At 42.2% G+C, this 18,360-nt stretch overlaps 1 protein-coding gene across 2 annotated transcripts; it reads left to right on the plus strand.

Moving 5' to 3' along the window:
• Positions 1-402: 402 nt before the first annotated feature.
• On the plus strand, positions 403-17,395 carry LOC121569721 (synaptogyrin-1). Of its 2 annotated transcripts, none has more exons than XM_041880872.2 (4): positions 403-1,050; positions 11,717-11,954; positions 13,157-13,302; positions 17,022-17,395. In XM_041880872.2, exons 1-4 carry the CDS (start codon positions 937-939, stop codon positions 17,229-17,231), a joined length of 708 nt encoding a protein of 235 aa, XP_041736806.1. In that variant the 5' UTR covers positions 403-936; the 3' UTR covers positions 17,232-17,395. The 2 variants fall into 2 exon arrangements, with proteins under 2 accessions (XP_041736806.1, XP_041736808.1); XM_041880874.1 differs by lacking the exon at positions 17,022-17,395 and adding an exon at positions 13,943-14,124 and having other exon boundaries at positions 404-1,050.
• Positions 17,396-18,360: the final 965 nt, after the last annotated feature.

Here is an 18,360-nt window from a genome sequence, read left to right on the forward strand (position 1 = left end):
TTTATTTATTGTCCTACTGTCATTGTTGGCTCTGAAGAAGAAAAAGCAATGGGCTTATAAGGCTATCTTTTGGTGGTAATGTCACAATTTCTCATGAAATATAATTTTACCTCGGGATTTGTAGGCTTTACTCATTTTAATTGGATATGGCTCTGGGTGGCTCTTTATGCCTTGGACTAAAAACACTAGTCTGTAAACTACTGGAATGATACATTCTAGATTTATACACAGCACAATGCATAGTCATGAACAATTTTTGCCTAGTGAGAGCCACTGCCAATAGTTATCCGCCAGGTGGCATAGGCTTCTCCTACGCGGTTGACTGGGGAGACGAACAGATTGAGAAAAGCAGTTGATCCAATTTGTAAATCAGGGAGAGATCGCTGATTATCCATGCATATAATTAATATGTGAGCCTGCAGTGAGTGGGCTTGTGTTTCTCCCCACTTCAAGTCCTAACGTGTAGGCTTCTTTTTAACTAGTGATAGGTTTCTTTTTCCCGTTATTGAATGAGATAATGTTTTCTGTCAGGAGCGCGCCTCAGTAAAAAATGGCAAGGCGCTTGCCTGTGATTGTCGAGAGTGAGTGCGCGTCAAAAGTTTGACTGCGCCGTATGCGCGCGCTCGCTAGCTACTCACAAGAATGAGTGTCTGCTCGGCTTCTTTCTCTCCACCCTTTAGATGAGAAAGAAAGAGGCTGTTGAGGGAAATAGATTAGCTTCGAAACCACAGAAAGCAACCACGGGCGGAAGGTTTTGGATTGGCAAAGGGGCAGAGCAGAGACTAGAATAAATTCAACCCGAGTCAATCCCGTTCTAACGGGCAGCGTTATAATAATACCAAGGTCAATACACCGAACGAGCGCACAAACCCACGTCATTTAACGTCTTAGGCTGGGTACTGAATTCGGAGACGGGGAAATCGCCACCAGCTGAAGATGGAGGGGGTGATGCAGGGAATGCAAGCATACGGAGCGGGGAAGGCTGGAGGAGCCTTCGACCCTTTGACGTTCTTTCAACAGCCTCAAACTATCCTTCGGCTTGTGTGCTGGGTGAGTGAGTGGTCATGTTTTGTGCTGTTTATTTGAGCATGTCGTTGTTTTAATAATTCAAGAGTGGAGGACACGGACGGTCTGTGTGTACAGTAAAATATCTACAAACAGTCGAGTAAAGTGTAGGATTTAAAAGCAAACCGATCGATTCCTAGGCAATCTGTTAACCCCATAGGCTAGGCTATATACCCTGCTTACGCACAGAGTTGAGTAGAAGGACGTTGATGAGACGCACAGAATAAATATTATGGTTTTCAGACTATCATATTTTACTACTGACTATAGCTACCTTGTCTTGAAAGCCATTTGTGTTCAATTAAAATGTTATGGCTACCACTGAGTTAAAGACCCCTGTTTTATAGACTACTAAATGTCAGTTAAAGTGGCAATCAGTAGTTGAAACATTAACAAAGACACCCCAGCCACTGTTTCGCAAAAAAACTAAGGGATGGGGCTGGAGTAATGTAACCACTCAAAATCATAGACAGAGCTATGGATTCAAGGTTTGACCATCCATGATATCACAATTATAGTTTTAACATTTTTGAGGCTCTACAGTGTTTGTTTACATGTATTTTGTTTACAAACATTGGAGTAAGAAAAGCTTATATTTTGGGTTCTGATGAGGTAAGACAGTGGTACTAAGCTCATGAGGCATTTATAACTTATATTCTTCAAAAATCAATGGGTACATATTAATAATTTTTGTCCAAACATGGCTGTAGCAACTACAGATTGCCCTTTAACATAGGCTGCGTTTACACAGGCCAACCTGGAATCAAGGGTAGACGTAACATAGTAAAATAAAATCCAGGACATCGAAAATAGTGTTTTACGTTACGTTACATTACGTTTGGTATGGTATGTATTAATTTGTGGATGTCCATCTATTTCAAATGATATGTTATGAATTACAATTTCTATGATATGCACAAATTGCAAATCAAACAATATGTTACGAATTTGCAATATGTATGATATGTTATGATTTCCAATTTGTTGTGGCTAACATTAGCTAGGTGGCTAATGTTAAGGTTAGGGTTAAGGTTAGGGGAAGGGTTAGCTAACATGCTAAGTAGTTGCAAAGTAGCAACAAAAAAAAGTGTAGGCCAAATATAATGTAGGTCAGATAATTTATATTAACGTCTAAAGGCTTGATTCTGTCATACTCGAGGTACTGTTAGTTCAGATAGAAGAGAAAGGCCAAAAGACCATTACTTAGGCAAAATATTAGAATTGGTCTGTCTGTGTAAATGCAGACAGGCTATTTTTGGAACCATCTCAGAACTCAATAGTCAAGCATGGAAGGATTTTCAGTCCACCACAAATCAATGTGATAACCAGAGCTTGATTTCCTCTCGTTAAAGGGATATTTTGGCAATGAGCATGCTAGTAGATACCCATAGACTTCCAGTCATTGCGCTAACGCTAGTTAGCATTGGATCGCAAAACTACCTCTAACTTCCTTCATACTGGACACAGAGACATAAAAAGTGTATCCACAAGTTCATCTGACTAGATAAAGGGCCTCATTGCCAAAATCCCCAAGTATCCCTTTAACGTTATTGTTATTATGGAACTCTTTGTGCACAATTAGTAGTGACAAGGCCTTTGTAGGCTAGTATTTACACAGACAATGATCAGCAAGCTTAGGATTTAAAGAGTTAGTAAGGACAAGGCTTTGTAGGCCGTGATTACAACCTCAGATACAGTGGTGGCACGAGCGAGGCGCCTCGTCAGTGCCTGTGGACCGTAAGGTTCAATTACTGGAGCCAAAGATTCCTGTCTGCTGTAGGCTATGCATGCACTGGTTTTCAGGCCCTTATTGTTGCAAACAGATGTAATTGGACATGAGGGCTATTATTTTGTATCTAAAATAACCAGAGACAAAAGTAATGAATTTGCTCTTGTTCTGGTGTGTCATTTAGATCTGAGAAATGACCTGCATCATGCATAATGAATGATGTTTCCAAATAGGCCTAATAAATAACTGTAATAATCAATAGCCAAGCCTAAGACACAGCATCTCTCAAGAGTGTGTGTATCTGTGATGTGTGAGCGCATGGATGGGAAAAAATTACAAAATACCATAAAGATCAATGTATCAAAATAATCTTCAAAATGCTTGTAGTTTGAAATGTATTTAATTAAAACACATGTATTTGGTATTTTTTATTTGCAAGTAGCCGGCCCCAACAGCAACAACATTCTCAGTAATGGTTACAGAAACATTTTACTTGCTATGACTGTGATATGTTGTTGTTTATCTAGATTAGTTGAATGCACTGACTGTAAGTCACTCTGGATAAGAGTGTCTGCTAAATGAACAAAATGTATTTGTGAAAATGAACATACCAAAATTAACTGCAGAGCACACTTGGTATTATTATTGGTCTTTTTTTGGGGGGGAGGAGCTCATTAGAATAATACTCATCATGCTTTGCAATTTTCCAGTTTTAAATATACATTTATATTTTGTTAATTTAGCAGACGCTCTTATCACACCATAGTGCCATCAGACTTCTGATACCAATGCAGGGTGAAAGGGGGCCACAAAATGGTGAACTGCTATAAAAAATGGTATAGAAAAGTATTTTGTATTTTGAAAATACAAATTACAACTCTCAAAAGTATCTTGTTACAAAATACATTGGAGTGTAGTGTAGCCCAGTGTAATACAAATTACTAAATACTCAGAATAATTGAAATACATATTTCAAATACATGTAACAGAATTACTGCCCACCTCTGTGTGTGAGCGTGTGTCTATCTGTCTGTCAAGCATAGTGATTAGAGAAAAGGTGTACAACACTATATAGGACTGCAACATATTTGATGTTCAGCAGATTGGGGAGGGAACTCCAATGATCATGGTGAGGTTTTATTCCTCATTCAGCTAAGATCCAGAAATGTGTCATCAGACAACCGGCTTTCATGAATACTAAAGCTAAACAAAACAAAGATGGACACCAACACATTTGTCTTGGTGGAGAGAAATCTGCCATTGTATATCGAGAAAGGGAATGTAAGCTCAGACTTTTTCTCAATGTATTGGACTTTATTTTTGTCCAGCTCCATATTATTTTGTATGTGCGTAAAGTCCCCTCCCATTTTTTTAAGTCTGCCATTGTAGCCCTCCGTGCTGTGGTGGTGGTGATGAGAGAGCTCAGTATTAACCTGCTGGACCACAGCTCTCTCTCCAGGATGAGAGGGAGGCAGACCCCGCCCCCCCAACCGATGATCCTGATTGACTGATTGAGGTCTGCTGAGTTGGCATGACGACTGTCAGAGACCACCGGCAAGATGTCACCGGCAAGCCCACTCATGAGAAAGGGAGGGAGGTATGGGGACAAATGAGAGGAGGCTTGCTCATGACATAAGTATGTTATTCACAGGGACAGTCTTCAGAATGGCTGGGTCTTTGTATCATGGCAACCTTGTAACCAGGGGTGTTATATGATGTACTAAACTGTCACGTCACATGACCTATCATCCCCCTTTCAGTTCAGCTTTCTTTTCCTTGTCCGATCATCTGCTGCCTTTTCAGTGTGAAGCCTTTGTCTGAGCAAATATAATAGTCATGTGCTTGCGAGTCATGAGGGAATGTGGAATGAGTTGTCTGTTTTTTTCTTCATTCCATGGAAGCATTCTCTGCATAACATGGTTATTTTCTCTAATACTCCTGTTAATGATGCCACTGGGATCTGTCGAGTGATATTGGGTGATGATACATGATGGTGTCCCATTGGGAAACGCCTCAGTCACCAGCTCAATACAAGCTTTATTGAGCTAATACAGTAGATGAAGGAGACCTGGAAATAGAAAAGTATTTTCTTTCGGTGGATCTCCAGTCCTGGAAGGCTGCAATGTCTGCTACTTTGTCAGTGGTGTTACCTTGTAATTAGCAACTGATTTTAGGTTTGGTAACTCAAGGGAGTGTAGTCACTATTTAGTCAATGTGTTTAATTTACCAATTAGGCACAGAGGCACAATAAAAAAAACTAAATAGACATTATTTCCCACACTACTGAGCAGAGCAGAGCCGAGCCAAACTCTACTGCACTGGCCTGATGACGAATCCACCATCGTTGCTGGAACTGAATTAGACAAGACTGTGTTGGTGGCATGTTCATTCAGATGTCTGAGTCACTATAACCGGAGCACTATTAGTGCATTTCCACGGTCAGGCTTTGCACCAGTGTTTGGCAGTGTGGCAGTAATGGTGGGGGCATTGGGACAGATTTGAAATGTTCTCCATCCAAAGAGATTTTTTATTTTTTTTTAATGTGGTGTTACCACCTGGAACTTGTTTTTCGTTACAAAACGTTTTGCTACGGTGTGTCCTGCTGAAAGCTGCAGACTGTTATCTCTTATGCCGCACAGCAAGTGGTTCCAGTGCACCAAGTCTGGAACCAACAGGACCCTGAACAGCTTCTACCCCGAAGCCATAAGACTGCTAAATAGCTAATCAAATTGCTACCCGGTCTACGGCATTGACCCTTATTTTTTTCTGCACTAACTCTCTTACACTACACACACACACAACACGAGCACACATGAATAATGACGCCACACACACACACTTTCAAACTCAACACATACACTGCTGCTACTGTCTATTATCCATCCTGTTGCCTAGTCACTTTATCCCTACCTATATGTACATAGCTACCTCAATTACCTCATACCCCTGCACATCGACTCGGTACTGGTACTCCTATATATATATATATATATATATATATATATATATATATCCAGTGGGGGAAAAAAGTATTTAGTCAGCCACCAATTGTGCAAGTTCTCCCACTTAAAAAGATGAGAGAGGCCTGTAATTTTCATCATAGGTACACGTCAACTATGACAGACAAATTGAGGAAAAAAAATCCAGAAAATCACATTGTAGGATTTTAATGAATTTATTTGCAAATTATGGTGGAAAATAAGTATTTGGTCAATAACAAAAGTTTCTCAATACTTTGTTATATACCCTTTGTTGGCAATGACACAGGTCAAATGTTTTCTGTAAGTCTTCACAAGGTTTTCACACACTGTTGCTGGTATTTTGGCCCATTCCTCCATGCAGATCTCCTCTAGAGTAGTGACGTTTTGGGGCTGTCGCTGGGCAACACGGACTTTCAACTCCCTCCAAAGATTTTCTATGGGATTGAGATCTGGAGACTGGCTAGGCCACTCCAGGACCTTGAAATGCTTCTTACGAAGCCAATCCTTCGTTGCCCGGGCGGTGTGTTTGGGATCATTGTCATGCTGAAAGACCCAGCCACGTTTCATCTTCAATGCCCTTGCTGATGGAAGGAGGTTTTCACTCAAAATCTCACGATACATGGCCCCATTAATTCTTTCCTTTACACGGATCAGTCGTCCTGGTCCCTTTGCAGAAAAACAGCCCCAAAGCATGATGTTTCCACCCCCATGCTTCACAGTAGGTATGGTGTTCTTTGGATGCAACTCAGCATTCTTTGTCCTCCAAACATGACGAGTTGAGTTTTTACCAAAAAGTTCTATTTTGGTTTCATCTGACCATATGACATTCTCCCAATCCTCTTCTGGATCATCCAAATGCACTCTAGCAAACTTCAGACGGGCCTGGACATGTACTGGCTGAAGCAGGGGGACACGTCTTGCACTGCAGGATTTGAGTCCCTGTGCGGCGTAGTGTGTTACTGATGGTAGGCTTTGTTACTTTGGTCCCAGCTCTCTGCAGGTCATTCACTAGGTCCCCCCATGTGGTTCTGGGATTTTTGCTCACCGTTCTTGTGATCATTTTGACCCCACGGGGTGAGATCTTGCGTGGAGCCCCAGATCGAGGGAGATTATCAGTGGTCTTGTATGTCTTCCATTTCCTAATAATTGCTCCCACAGTTGATTTTTTCAAACCAAGCTGCTTACCTATTACAGATTCAGTCTTCCCAGCCTGGTGCAGGTCTACAATTTTGTTTCTGGTGTCCTTTGACAGCTCTTTGGTCTTGGCCATAGTGGAGTTTGGAGTGTGACTGTTTGAGGTTGTGGACAGGTGTCTTTTATACTGATAACAAGTTCAAACAGGTGCCATTAATACAGGTAACGAGTGGAGGACAGAGGAGCCTCTTAAAGAAGAAGTTACAGGTCTGTGAGAGCCAGAAATCTTGCTTGTTTGTAGGTGACCAAATACTTATTTTCCACCATAATTTGCAAATAAATTCATAAAAAATCCTACAATGTGATTTTCTGGATTTTTTTTCCTCAATTTGTCTGTCATAGTTGACGTGTACCTATGATGAAAATTACAGGCCTCTCATCTTTTTAAGTGGGAGAACTTGCACAATTGGTGGCTGACTAAATACTTTTTTTCCCCACTGTATATATATATATATACAGTGGGGAGAACAAGTATTTGATACACTGCAGATTTTGCAGGTTTTCCTACTTACAAAGCATGTAGAGGTCTAATATTTATCATAGGTACACTTCAACTGTGAGAGACGGAATCGAAAACAAAAATCCAGAAAATCACATTGTATGATTTTTAAGTAATTGATTTGCATTTTATTGCATGACATAAGTATTTGATACATCAGAAAAGCAGAACTTAATATTTGGTACAGAAACCTTTGTTTGCAATTACAGAGATCATACGTTTCCTGTAGGTCTTGACCAGGTTTGCACACACTGCAGCAGGGATTTTGGCCCACTCCTCCATACAGACCTTCTCCAGATCCTTCAGGTTTCGGGGCTGTCGCTGGGCAATACGGGCTTTCAGCTCCCTCCAAAGATTTTCTATTGGGTTCAGGTCTGGAGACTGGCTAGACCACTCCAGGACCTTGAGATGCTTCTTACGGAGCCACTCCTTAGTTGCCCTGGCTGTGAGTTTCGGGTCGTTGTCATGCTGGAAGACCCAGCCACGACCCATCTTCAATGCTCTTACTGAGGGAAGGAGGTTGTTGGCCAAGATCTCGCGATACATGGCCCCATCCATCCTCCCCTCAATACGGTGCAGTCGTCCAGTCCCCTTTGCAGAAAAGCAGCCCCAAATAATGATGTTTCCACCTCCATGCTTCACGGTTGGGATGGTGTTCTTGGGGTTGTACTCATCCTTCTTCTTCCTCCAAACACGGCGAGTGGAGTTTAGACCAAAAAGCTCTATTTTTGTCTCATCAGACCACATGACCTTCTCCCATTCCTCCTCTGGATCATCCAGATGGTCATTGGCAAACTTCAGACGGGCCTGGACATGCACTGGCTTGAGCAGGGGGACCTTGCGTGCGCTGCAGGATTTTAATCCATGACGGCGTAATGTGTTACTTATGGTTTTCTTTGAGACTGTGGTCCCAGCTCTCTTCAGGTCATTGACCAGGTCCTGCCGTGTAGTTCTGGGCTGATCCCTCACCTTCCTCATGATCATTGATGCCCCACGAGTTGAGATCTTGCATGGAGCCCCAGACCGAGGATGATTGACCGTCATCTTGAACTTCTTCCATTTTCTAATAATTGCGCCAACAGTTGTTGCCTTTTCACCAAGCTGCTTGCCTATTGTCCTGTAGCCCATCCCAGCCTTGTGCAGGTCTACAATTTTATCCCTGATGTCCTTACACAGCTCTCTGCTCTTGGCCATTGTGGAGAGGTTGGAGTCTGTTTGATTGAGTGTGTGGACAGGTGTCTTTTATACAGGTAACGAGTTCAAACAATTGCAGTTAATACAGGTAATGAGTGGAGAACAGGAGGGCTTCTTAAAGAAAAACTAACAGGTCTGTGAGAGCCGGAATTCTTACTGGTTGGTAGGTGATCAAATACTTATGTCATGCAATAAAATGCATATTAATTACTTAAAAATCATACAATGTGATTTTCTGGATTTTTGTTTTAGATTCCGTCTCTCAAAGTTGAAGTGTACCTATGATAAAAATTACAGACCTCTACATGCTTTGTAAGTAGGAAAACCTGCAAAATCGGCTGTGTATCAAATACTTGTTCTCCCCACTGTATATAGCCATGTTATTTTTACTCTTTATTGTTATTCACTGTGTATTTATTCCTCGTGTCACTATTACATTTTTATTTAATTTGATCTATAACTCTGCATTGTTGGAAAATGACCCGTAAGTAAGCATTTCATTGTTAGTCTACACCTGTTCTTTTACGAAACGTGACAAATAACATTTTATTCAATTTAATTTAATTTGAACATGACCCTGATTGATCAAGGTCTCATTAGACCGAAACATTGGTTGACCCCCCTTAAACCTTGTTGGAGTTACCAAGAGCCCAAGTGTGGAGGAGTTTCTCACATATTAACTAGAGGGATACCATGAAATGTGTCGATTGAATGGAAGTGTTGAGTAGTAGTCTGAAGTGAATTGTAGTCTTGTGTTGGTAGGATATCTAATATTTCCCAGCAGCTGTTGAGCTAATAAGCCAGAAGACTCTGCTGGGACTTTGCCCTAGTGAAATGTGATCTAGAGTTCATGTTTTGGATGCTCTCTGTTATTTTCCAGCTAGCAAATGGATGAAATTTGATCTGTTTCTTTTGACAGTTCAAATTGAACAAGTGTGTGTGTGCCATGGATGTATATACACCAGAGGAGGCTGGTGGGAAGATCTATAGGAGGACGGGATCATTGTAATGGCTGGAATGGAATTGATGGATCAGAGTTCCATTTATACCATTCCAGACATTACAATGAGCCTGTCCTCCTATAGCTCCTCCCACCAGCCTCCACTGATACACACACTATGGTACAGCAGCTAAATGTCATTCTAAAGCTGCACTTCACCTCCACAATACCAATGCTATCTTTGTCTTCTCTATTACGAGCAGTACATTCCCAACTAGCTGTCTCCTTTCCTTCCCTCTCTCCTCCCTGTGCGTTGTGATCCGCTGCGATGTGGAGAGGACCTCTGAGTCTCTGTGTATGTGGCTCGTTGGAACGGTGCTGAAATACAGTTGCCCAAAACAAGGATGACATTAGTGTCATTGAGTGTGCGGTTTTCACACTTGTTTTTGAATAATAGTTGTTCCTCCAGCCAAAACCAGCATCTGGATCTAGACGCTCTACTGGGCACAGGATTTTGCCTTTAGGTAAAGATGGACTGGGAGATTTATAAGGGCTTATGATGTAAGTAGCTGAGGCCAATCTGCTCCGAGAAGACCTCTGTAGCTCAGCTGGTAGAGCATGGCGCTTGTAACGCCAAGGTAGTGGGTTCGATCCCTGGGACCACCCATACACAAAAAAGAAATGTATGCACGCATGACTGTAAGTCGCTTTGGATAAAAGCGTCTGCTAAATGGCATATAAAGATCAGTGGAGAATATGGACCTCACTTAGCTTTCTAGGAACAGGGTTGTAGTAGGTAGTGAACTGTTTAGTGTTTTGTTTTGAAGTTGCTATTACCAACCTTGCTCTAGCAATCGGTTTTAATTTTGTAACTGGTTTTCGCACTGTTTCGTTGAAATTACTGTAACCAGTTTTCACACTGTTCTGTTGATATTTCCATAGCAAAAATTGGGTTTGAAGGTTGGTTTGTCTAGGATGAATGTGCCTTTTCCTCCTGTGTTTGTTTTGTTGAGCTGTAGGCTACTTATGCGTGCACATGCACACCTGTAACCTCATGGCAGGCCTATATTTCAGCTAGCCATCTCTATGTAGGGAGTTGGCATTTCTGGTTTCCTGGTTGTACTTACAGTACCAGTCAAAAGTTTGGACACAACTACTCATTCAAAAACTACAGTGGGAGGTCAAAGGGGCAGGTGCTGGGCACAGGTTGACTCCTATTTGTGCATGTACCTGAGCGCAATAGATGCAGTAGTATACAGCCCCCTAATATCATCCCATCTCGTCATCAACGAAACAAACATCAACCCTGGCCTGAACCTGGATTAAAGCAGTTGTATGTTGCTTCTAATGTATGTGAATTCAATGAGTAGAGGTTTTTAATGCTGTTATAATTCCTGGTGGTTTTATGATGTAGTTACTGGCATTGGGCAAGAGGTCAACAAGGGGCCAGTTTTGACTTCGCTTACTGTTTCACATGATCTGTCATTAGGATGTTCCATCATCTACACTCATGTCAAAGCAGGTCCTGTCACACAAATATCTGATTGTAGACAACTGGGTAAAAATGTAACAGTGGATTTATAGGTTTTGGATTTGCCTTACCACAAACCGTCACTTAGCGTCATTGAGGAGAGGGGTGCGACCATATGATCATGTTGTCTCTTCTCTGTATGACGCCAGACATTACTATGACAGATTTACATAGGATGCAAAAAATTATCAGCTTGTGCTACTGATGTACCATCCACATTGATTTTACTCCTGTATGCTCTAGATCAGTGGTTCCCAACCAGGGGGACTAGGACCCCTGTAGGTACTTGGCCTATCCACAGGGGGTACTTGAAAAGACTCATGAGTCCATAGGGTTACATGAGGGTGTACCTCAGGGGTACTCTGGGCAGAGCAAAATTCAGTTGGTGGTACGGTAACCAAAAAAGGTTGGGAACCACTGCTGTAGATCAGGGGGTTGCCAACTCTCCTGCTGGTTCTAATGGTTTTGCAGGCTTTTGCTCCTTTGCATTTCTCCTTTTCTCCCTACTCTACTCTACCCGCTCTCCTCAATCCACTTCTTTCTCACACCCTTTCGATCTCCCGTCCCTCTCTTTTTACCCCAGCTCTTCTCCATCGTGATCTTTGGCTGTATCGCCAATGAGGGCTACGTGAACCGGCCTGACGAGATTGAGGAGTTCTGCATCTTCAACAGGAACCAGAATGCCTGTAACTACGCAGTGGGGATGGGCACCCTGGCTTTTCTCAGCTGTGCTGCCTTCCTGGCCCTGGATGTCTACTTCCCCCAGATCAGCAGCGTCAAGGACCGCAAGAAGGCTGTGCTTGCTGACATCGGAGTGTCTGGTAAGCTCTTGGGTGTAGTTTCCCCTAGGCACCAATCTAGGAACAGCTTATCCTCCCCCAATCCTAACCTTAACCATTACTGGTGGAAATGCAAAACTGACCACAGATCAACTTCACCCCACACAGGAAGGATGTTGTTTTGGCTTGTTGGTGTGAGTTTGCGCTTTGACTGGGGGATGTGGGAGGTGATTGTGTGTTCGTTAACAGAAAAGACGGGGGTTGTTTTAGTTGAGAAGTTGGTCCTCTGTAGCTCAGCTGGTAGAGCACGGCGCTTGTAACGCCAGGGTAGTGGGTTCGATCCCCGGGACCACCCATACACAAAAAAATAATAATTATGCACGCATGACTGTAAGTCGCTTTGGATAAAAGCGTCTGCTAAATGGCGTATTATGATAAGGCTTTGGAGGCACACGGTTTATCTGGGTGCTTTGTGGAGATTCGGTTCAGGGGTGGGGAGGTGGATGTGTCTTTAGCCTTTCTAAACTCTTAGAAAACACTGATCAATACATGGATATTGATAAAGGTCTTGTTTCCTCAATAGCCATTAGGCATGCTTGGCCCTGTCTGTATACTCTTCAAATGTAGAATGCCTCCTTCCTCCTTTCCTTGATGTAATCACTCCGACATGACTGGATTGGCGTGGAAGCAAGCTCTTTACTGCATTGCTCTCACCAATTATATTATATCAGATTGGTGATTACTTCAAGGAAAGGATTAAAGAAGGATGCATATTAATAGTATTGGAACAGAGCCCTGGAATTTTAATCACAGGTCTAGGACGCTGGCAGACTTGAGTTCTGTAGGAGCCATTTTGTATGTGCACAGGTGCCCCCCTCTGGTTAGCTGTGGTGTGGCCGATAAACCCTAACATAGTCATTATGACCTTTGAGGCTCGGCTTTGATTCCTGTGAGGCTATTGTGGCTTGTAAAAATGGTTGCAAAATATGTTGTGTATCAGTAGTTGATATGTTTTTTTATATTGTTTCATGACCTTTGTGGTGTTGCTCATAACGCGCAAACATACTCATGTCAGCGGCTTGTTTCAGTCTGTTATTGGCATGACATTTGCAATGTGGTATTACTGAGTATGATATTACATTTCAAGAGCAGATGTTTTTCTTTAGTTTTACCACCCATAGTATTAATGGTTTGCATTTGTAATTCTCTCTCTCTCGCTCTCTCTCCCTCCCTCCTTCCTGTAGCATTCTGGTCGTTTGTCTGGTTTGTGGGGTTCTGTTTCCTGGCCAACCAGTGGCAGGTTGCCAAGGAGGAGGATAACCCTCTAAGGGAGGGCGCGGACGCAGCCCGAGCCGCCATTACCTTCGCCTTCTTCTCCATCTTCACCTGGGTACGTACAGTACAACAGCCCTCCATTTCATTAACCTTCCTGTCTGGTGTAATGGCCATTTGTACGTCTACAATATAGAAAATATTATTTATATTACGCAAAATGGATTCATATCACATTTTTTCCATCGGTGACCCTTCAATTAAATTGGTTACATAACAACTCTGCCTTCTTCATGAGGCTCTAATTCTGCTCCGTCTGAAGCTGGGTCCTAACATTCTACTCCTCTTAACCTACCTCTGTTTAACACACTGCTTTTTCTTCATCTGTAGATGTGTCTACTGTCTTCTGTTTTTCTGCAAATTTGTAACCTGGATCTAAACTTTCTCTCCTTATTTATCTTCTCTGGGTCTGTTTTAGATTCCTCTTTTTCTCCATTTTAATCTCAGTCTATGCTGTGTTTTTGTCTATACAATAATGCCTAATCTCTGTTTTTTTGCTGGATCTGAACTATGTTTCTCCCAATTCGCTAATTTAAACTTTGCTTCTGTCTCAGTCTAGAAAAAGCTTAAAAAGTTGTGTTATGATACATAACTTTATGGAAGGATTGTATCTGGTGAAAATTGGGGTCATTCTCACCACCCTTTCTATCCCATAACTGTCCAATGATCCAGTCCCTGACCTGTCTGTCTCTCTCTAGGGTGCTCTGACACTGCTGTCCCTGGAGAGGATAAAGAGAGTGTCGTTCGAAGAAGAGTACAACAAACTGTTCATTCCACAGCCCACACCACCACTAGCCTAATGATAGATATCCTGACCCTTACAGTGAGGGAAAAAAGTATTTGATCCCCTGCTGATTTTGTACGTTTGCCCACTGACAAAGACATGATCAGTCTATAGTTTTAATGGTAGGTTTATTTGAACAGTGAGAGACAGAATAAAAATAAAAAAATCCAGAAAAACACATGTCAAAAATGTTATAAATTGATTTGCATTTTAATGAGGGAAATAAGTATTTGACCCCTCTGCAAAACATGACTTAGTACTTGGTGGCAAAACCCTTGTTGGCAATCACAGAGGTCAGACGTTTCTTGTAGTTGGCCACCAGGTTTGCACACATCTCAGGAGGGATTTTGTTCCACTCTTCTCCAAGTCATTAAGGTTTCGAGGCTGACGTTTGGCAACTTGAACCTTCAGCTCCCTCCACAGATTTTCTATGGTATTAAGGTCTGGAGACTGGCTAGACCACTCCAGGACCTTAATGTGCTTCTTCTTGAGCCACTCCTTTGTTGCCTTGGCCGTGTGTTTTGGGTCATTGTCATGCTGGAATACCCATCCACGACCCATTTTCAATGCCCTGGCTGAGGGAAGGAGGTTCGCACCCAAGATTTGGCGGTACATGGCCCTGTCCATCGTCCCTTTGATGCGTTGAAGTTGTCCTGTCCCCTTAGCAGAAAAACACCCCCAAAGCATAATGTTTCCACCTCCATGTTTGACGGTGGGGGATTGTGTTCTTGGGGTCATAGGCAGCATTCCTCCTCCAAACACGGCGAGTTGAGTTGATGCCAAAGAGCTTGATTTTGGTCTCATCTGACCACAACACTTTCACCCAGTTCTCCTCTGAATCATTCAGATGTTCATTGGCAAACTTCAGACAGCCCTGTATATGTGCTTTCTTGAGCAGGGGGACCTTGCGGGCGCTGCAGGATTTCAGTCCTTCATGGCGTAGTGTGTTACCAATTGTTTTCTTGGTGACTATGGTCCCAGCTGCCTTGAGATCATTGACAAGATCCTCCCGTGTAGTTCTGGGCTGATTCCTCACCGTTCTCATGATCATTGCAACTCCACGAGGTGAGATCTTGCATGGAGCCCCAGGCCGAGGGAGATTGACAGTTATTTTGTGTTTCTCCCATTTGGGAATAATCGCACCAACTGTTGTCACCTTCTCACTAAGCTGCTTGGCGATGGTCTTGTACCCCATTCCAGCCTTGTGTAGGTCTACAATCTTGTCCCTGACATCCTTGGAGAGCTCTTTGGTCTTGGCCATGGTGGAGAGTTTGGAATCTGATTGATTGATTGCTTCTGTGGACAGGTGTCTTTTATACAGGTAACAAGCTGAGATTAGGAGCACTCCCTTTAAGAGTGTGCTCCTAATCTCAGATCGTTACCTGTATAAAAGACACCTGGGAGCCAGAAATCTTTCTGATTGAGAGGGGGTCAAATACTTATTTCCCTCATTAAAATGCAAATCAATTTATAACATTTTTGACATGCGTTTTTCTTAATTTTTTTGTTGTTATTCTGTCTCTCACTGTTCAAATAAACCTACCATTAAAATTATGGACTGATCATTTCTTTGTCAGTGGGCAAATGTACAAAATCAGCAGGGGATCAAATACTTTTTTCCCTCACTGTATACTTAACATTATTTCCCTCACACCAACTTCCCATCCAGGCTGTCTGAATGATGTCCTCCTTAGATGGCCAAACACAGTGAAGGAGAACCTTGTATGTGTTTACTATAATTGCCTAGTGTTTACAGCTAGGATATGCTTGCTGGACTCAGATTGCCCTTCCAAAGTGCCTTGATATCAAACCATTGCCAAAAATGAGTGTCTTTGTGGGGTTAAAACAGTGGTACTGTTGACATATCAGGTTCTCATTGCCTGGCATAGTAATCCACCATTTTAGCTATGTTTACCTTTGTTGGTTGTCTCAATTCATTTTTATGTAAAGGATTATTTTGTTTAGAACTTTTTATAAAAATCATTTGATTTCATGGTACCATTCAAATTAGATTGTACATTTTCTGTAGAGCCACTTTGCATGGTTGGGGTCAACTCTGTCAATTCAGGAAATTATTAGAAAGTGATAAAAATGTACAGAGTTCATATCAATTTGAACCCAAACCTTGTTAGATTGTATCCTAGATATGTAGTAATTGTTAATTGTTCACATTGTATTTCAATGCCAAAACTGCAAATATGTGAAGGAAAAGCTCCTCTTACTCCTCTCCCTAATCTAGCCTTATGCTCCCCCATACACACACGCCACAGCTTTAGCTAACTACTACAGCTTAATGACGTGCAATTAGTGTTACCAGGTCCAGCTGGCTGCAACCACTATGTGAATCTATGTCTGTTATTTTGTGTTATGAGTTAGGATTAAAATCAGATTTTTTTATTTAGTTTGGGTATTTTTGCTTTGTATATGACACTGGGATGATTTGTGAATGTTTATTATTTATGATACATTGTTATTGTTGTATTAAAAAGAAAAACAAAGACAGTGCCTGATCAGGTGAAAGGTTACTCACTTCACTCCAAGACCACTGACTGTAATCTGTTTTGACACTCCCCACTTAAAGCCGACTAACGGACTTAATCCTCCCGCTCTAATCAAACACATTTTCTCTCTTCCCTCTTCCTCCCTCTCTTTTTCTCTTGTTATCCCACCCTTCTTATCATCTAACTACCATTCGTCCTCCTAACCTTACTTCATACCTTTTAAATCAATGGCATGCTCCCTGATATATCCCCCTCCCCCACTATCATTGGTTGCGTCATCGTGTCATCTCATTCTGCCCATCTGTCATATTCAAATTCCACCCACACAACCCCATGTCTCCACCTTTCCTGTTTATCCCCCCCACCCACATACATATTGTTTTGCTATTGCTCTCATATTGTTGCCCAACAGATTAGAATGGCGCCTCTATATTATTGCCCATTCCCTTTCCAATTGCCTGCCCGTCCCATAACACCCTCTCTGCTCTGAAGGCGGTGCAGGCCTTCCTGGGCTTTCAGAAGTACAAGCTGGGGGCTGACTCGGCCCTCTTCTCCCAGGAGTATGTTGACCCCACCGCTGACCCCAACACTGTGTCCCCCATGGGCACTGACTACACAGGCTACACTGCCGACATTGACCCCGTGGCCAGCACGGAGCCAGCCTTTGACGGCTCCGCTGGCTACCAGGGCCAGGAGTACTAAGCCAGAGGGCCAAGGGAGGAGGAGAAGGCCCAGGGAGGGGCTTACTCAGCATCAGAGGTGGTTTAAGGGGGCATTTTAGTGGTTTATGGGGACATGGGGTGGCTTAAAGGTAGCCAAGTCCCAGATCTGTTTGTGTTAGGTGTGATAATGAAATACAGTGACTTCAGAAAGTATTCAAACCCTTTGACTTTTCCACATTTTGTTGTGTTACAGCCTGAATTTCAAATCTATTACATTTCGATTTTGTGTCGCTGGCCTACACACAGTAGCCCACAAAGTGGAATTATGCGTTTAGAAATGTGTACATATTTATTTTTAAATGAAAATCTGAAATATCTTGAGTCAAGAAGTATTCAAACCTTTATTTATGGCAAGCCTAAATAAGTTCAGGACTAAACATTTTCTTAATTTGAGCATGGTGAAGTTATTAATTAGACTTTGGATGTTGCATCAATACACCCAGTCACTACAAAGATACAGGCATCCTTCCTAACTCAAGGAAACCGCTCAGGGATTTCACCACGAGGCCAATGGTGACTTTAAAACAGGTAAAGAGTTTAATGGCTGTGATAGGGGAAAACTGAGAATGGATCAACAACATTTTAGTTACTCCAAAATACTAACCTAAATGACAGATTGGAAAGGAGGAGGCCTGTACAGAATACAAATATTCCTGTTTGCAATAAGGCACTAAAATAAAACAGCAAAGAAATGAACTTTATGTCCAGAGTACAAAGTGTTATGTTTGGTGCAAATCCAACACAAATCATCACTGACCACCACTCTTCATATTTTCAGGCATGGTGGTGGCTGCATCATGTTATGGGTATGCTTGTCATCAGCAAGGACTAGGGTTTTTCTTCAGAATAAAAAGAGATGGAATAGAGCTAAGCACAGGCAAAATATTTGAGGAAAACCAGGTTCAGTCTGCTTTCCAACAGACACTGGGAGACAAATTCACCTTTTCAGCAGGACAATAACCTAAAACACAAGGGCAAATATACACTGGAGTTGCTTACCAAGACGGCATTGAATGTTCCTGAATGGCCTAGTTACAATTTTGACTTAAATCGACTTGAAAATATATGGCAAGACTTGAAAAGGCTCTCTAGCAATGATCAACAACCAA

The sequence above is a fragment of the Coregonus clupeaformis genome, chromosome 7 (genome assembly GCF_020615455.1).
Source record: "Coregonus clupeaformis isolate EN_2021a chromosome 7, ASM2061545v1, whole genome shotgun sequence".
Classification (NCBI taxonomy): domain Eukaryota; kingdom Metazoa; phylum Chordata; class Actinopteri; order Salmoniformes; family Salmonidae; genus Coregonus; species Coregonus clupeaformis.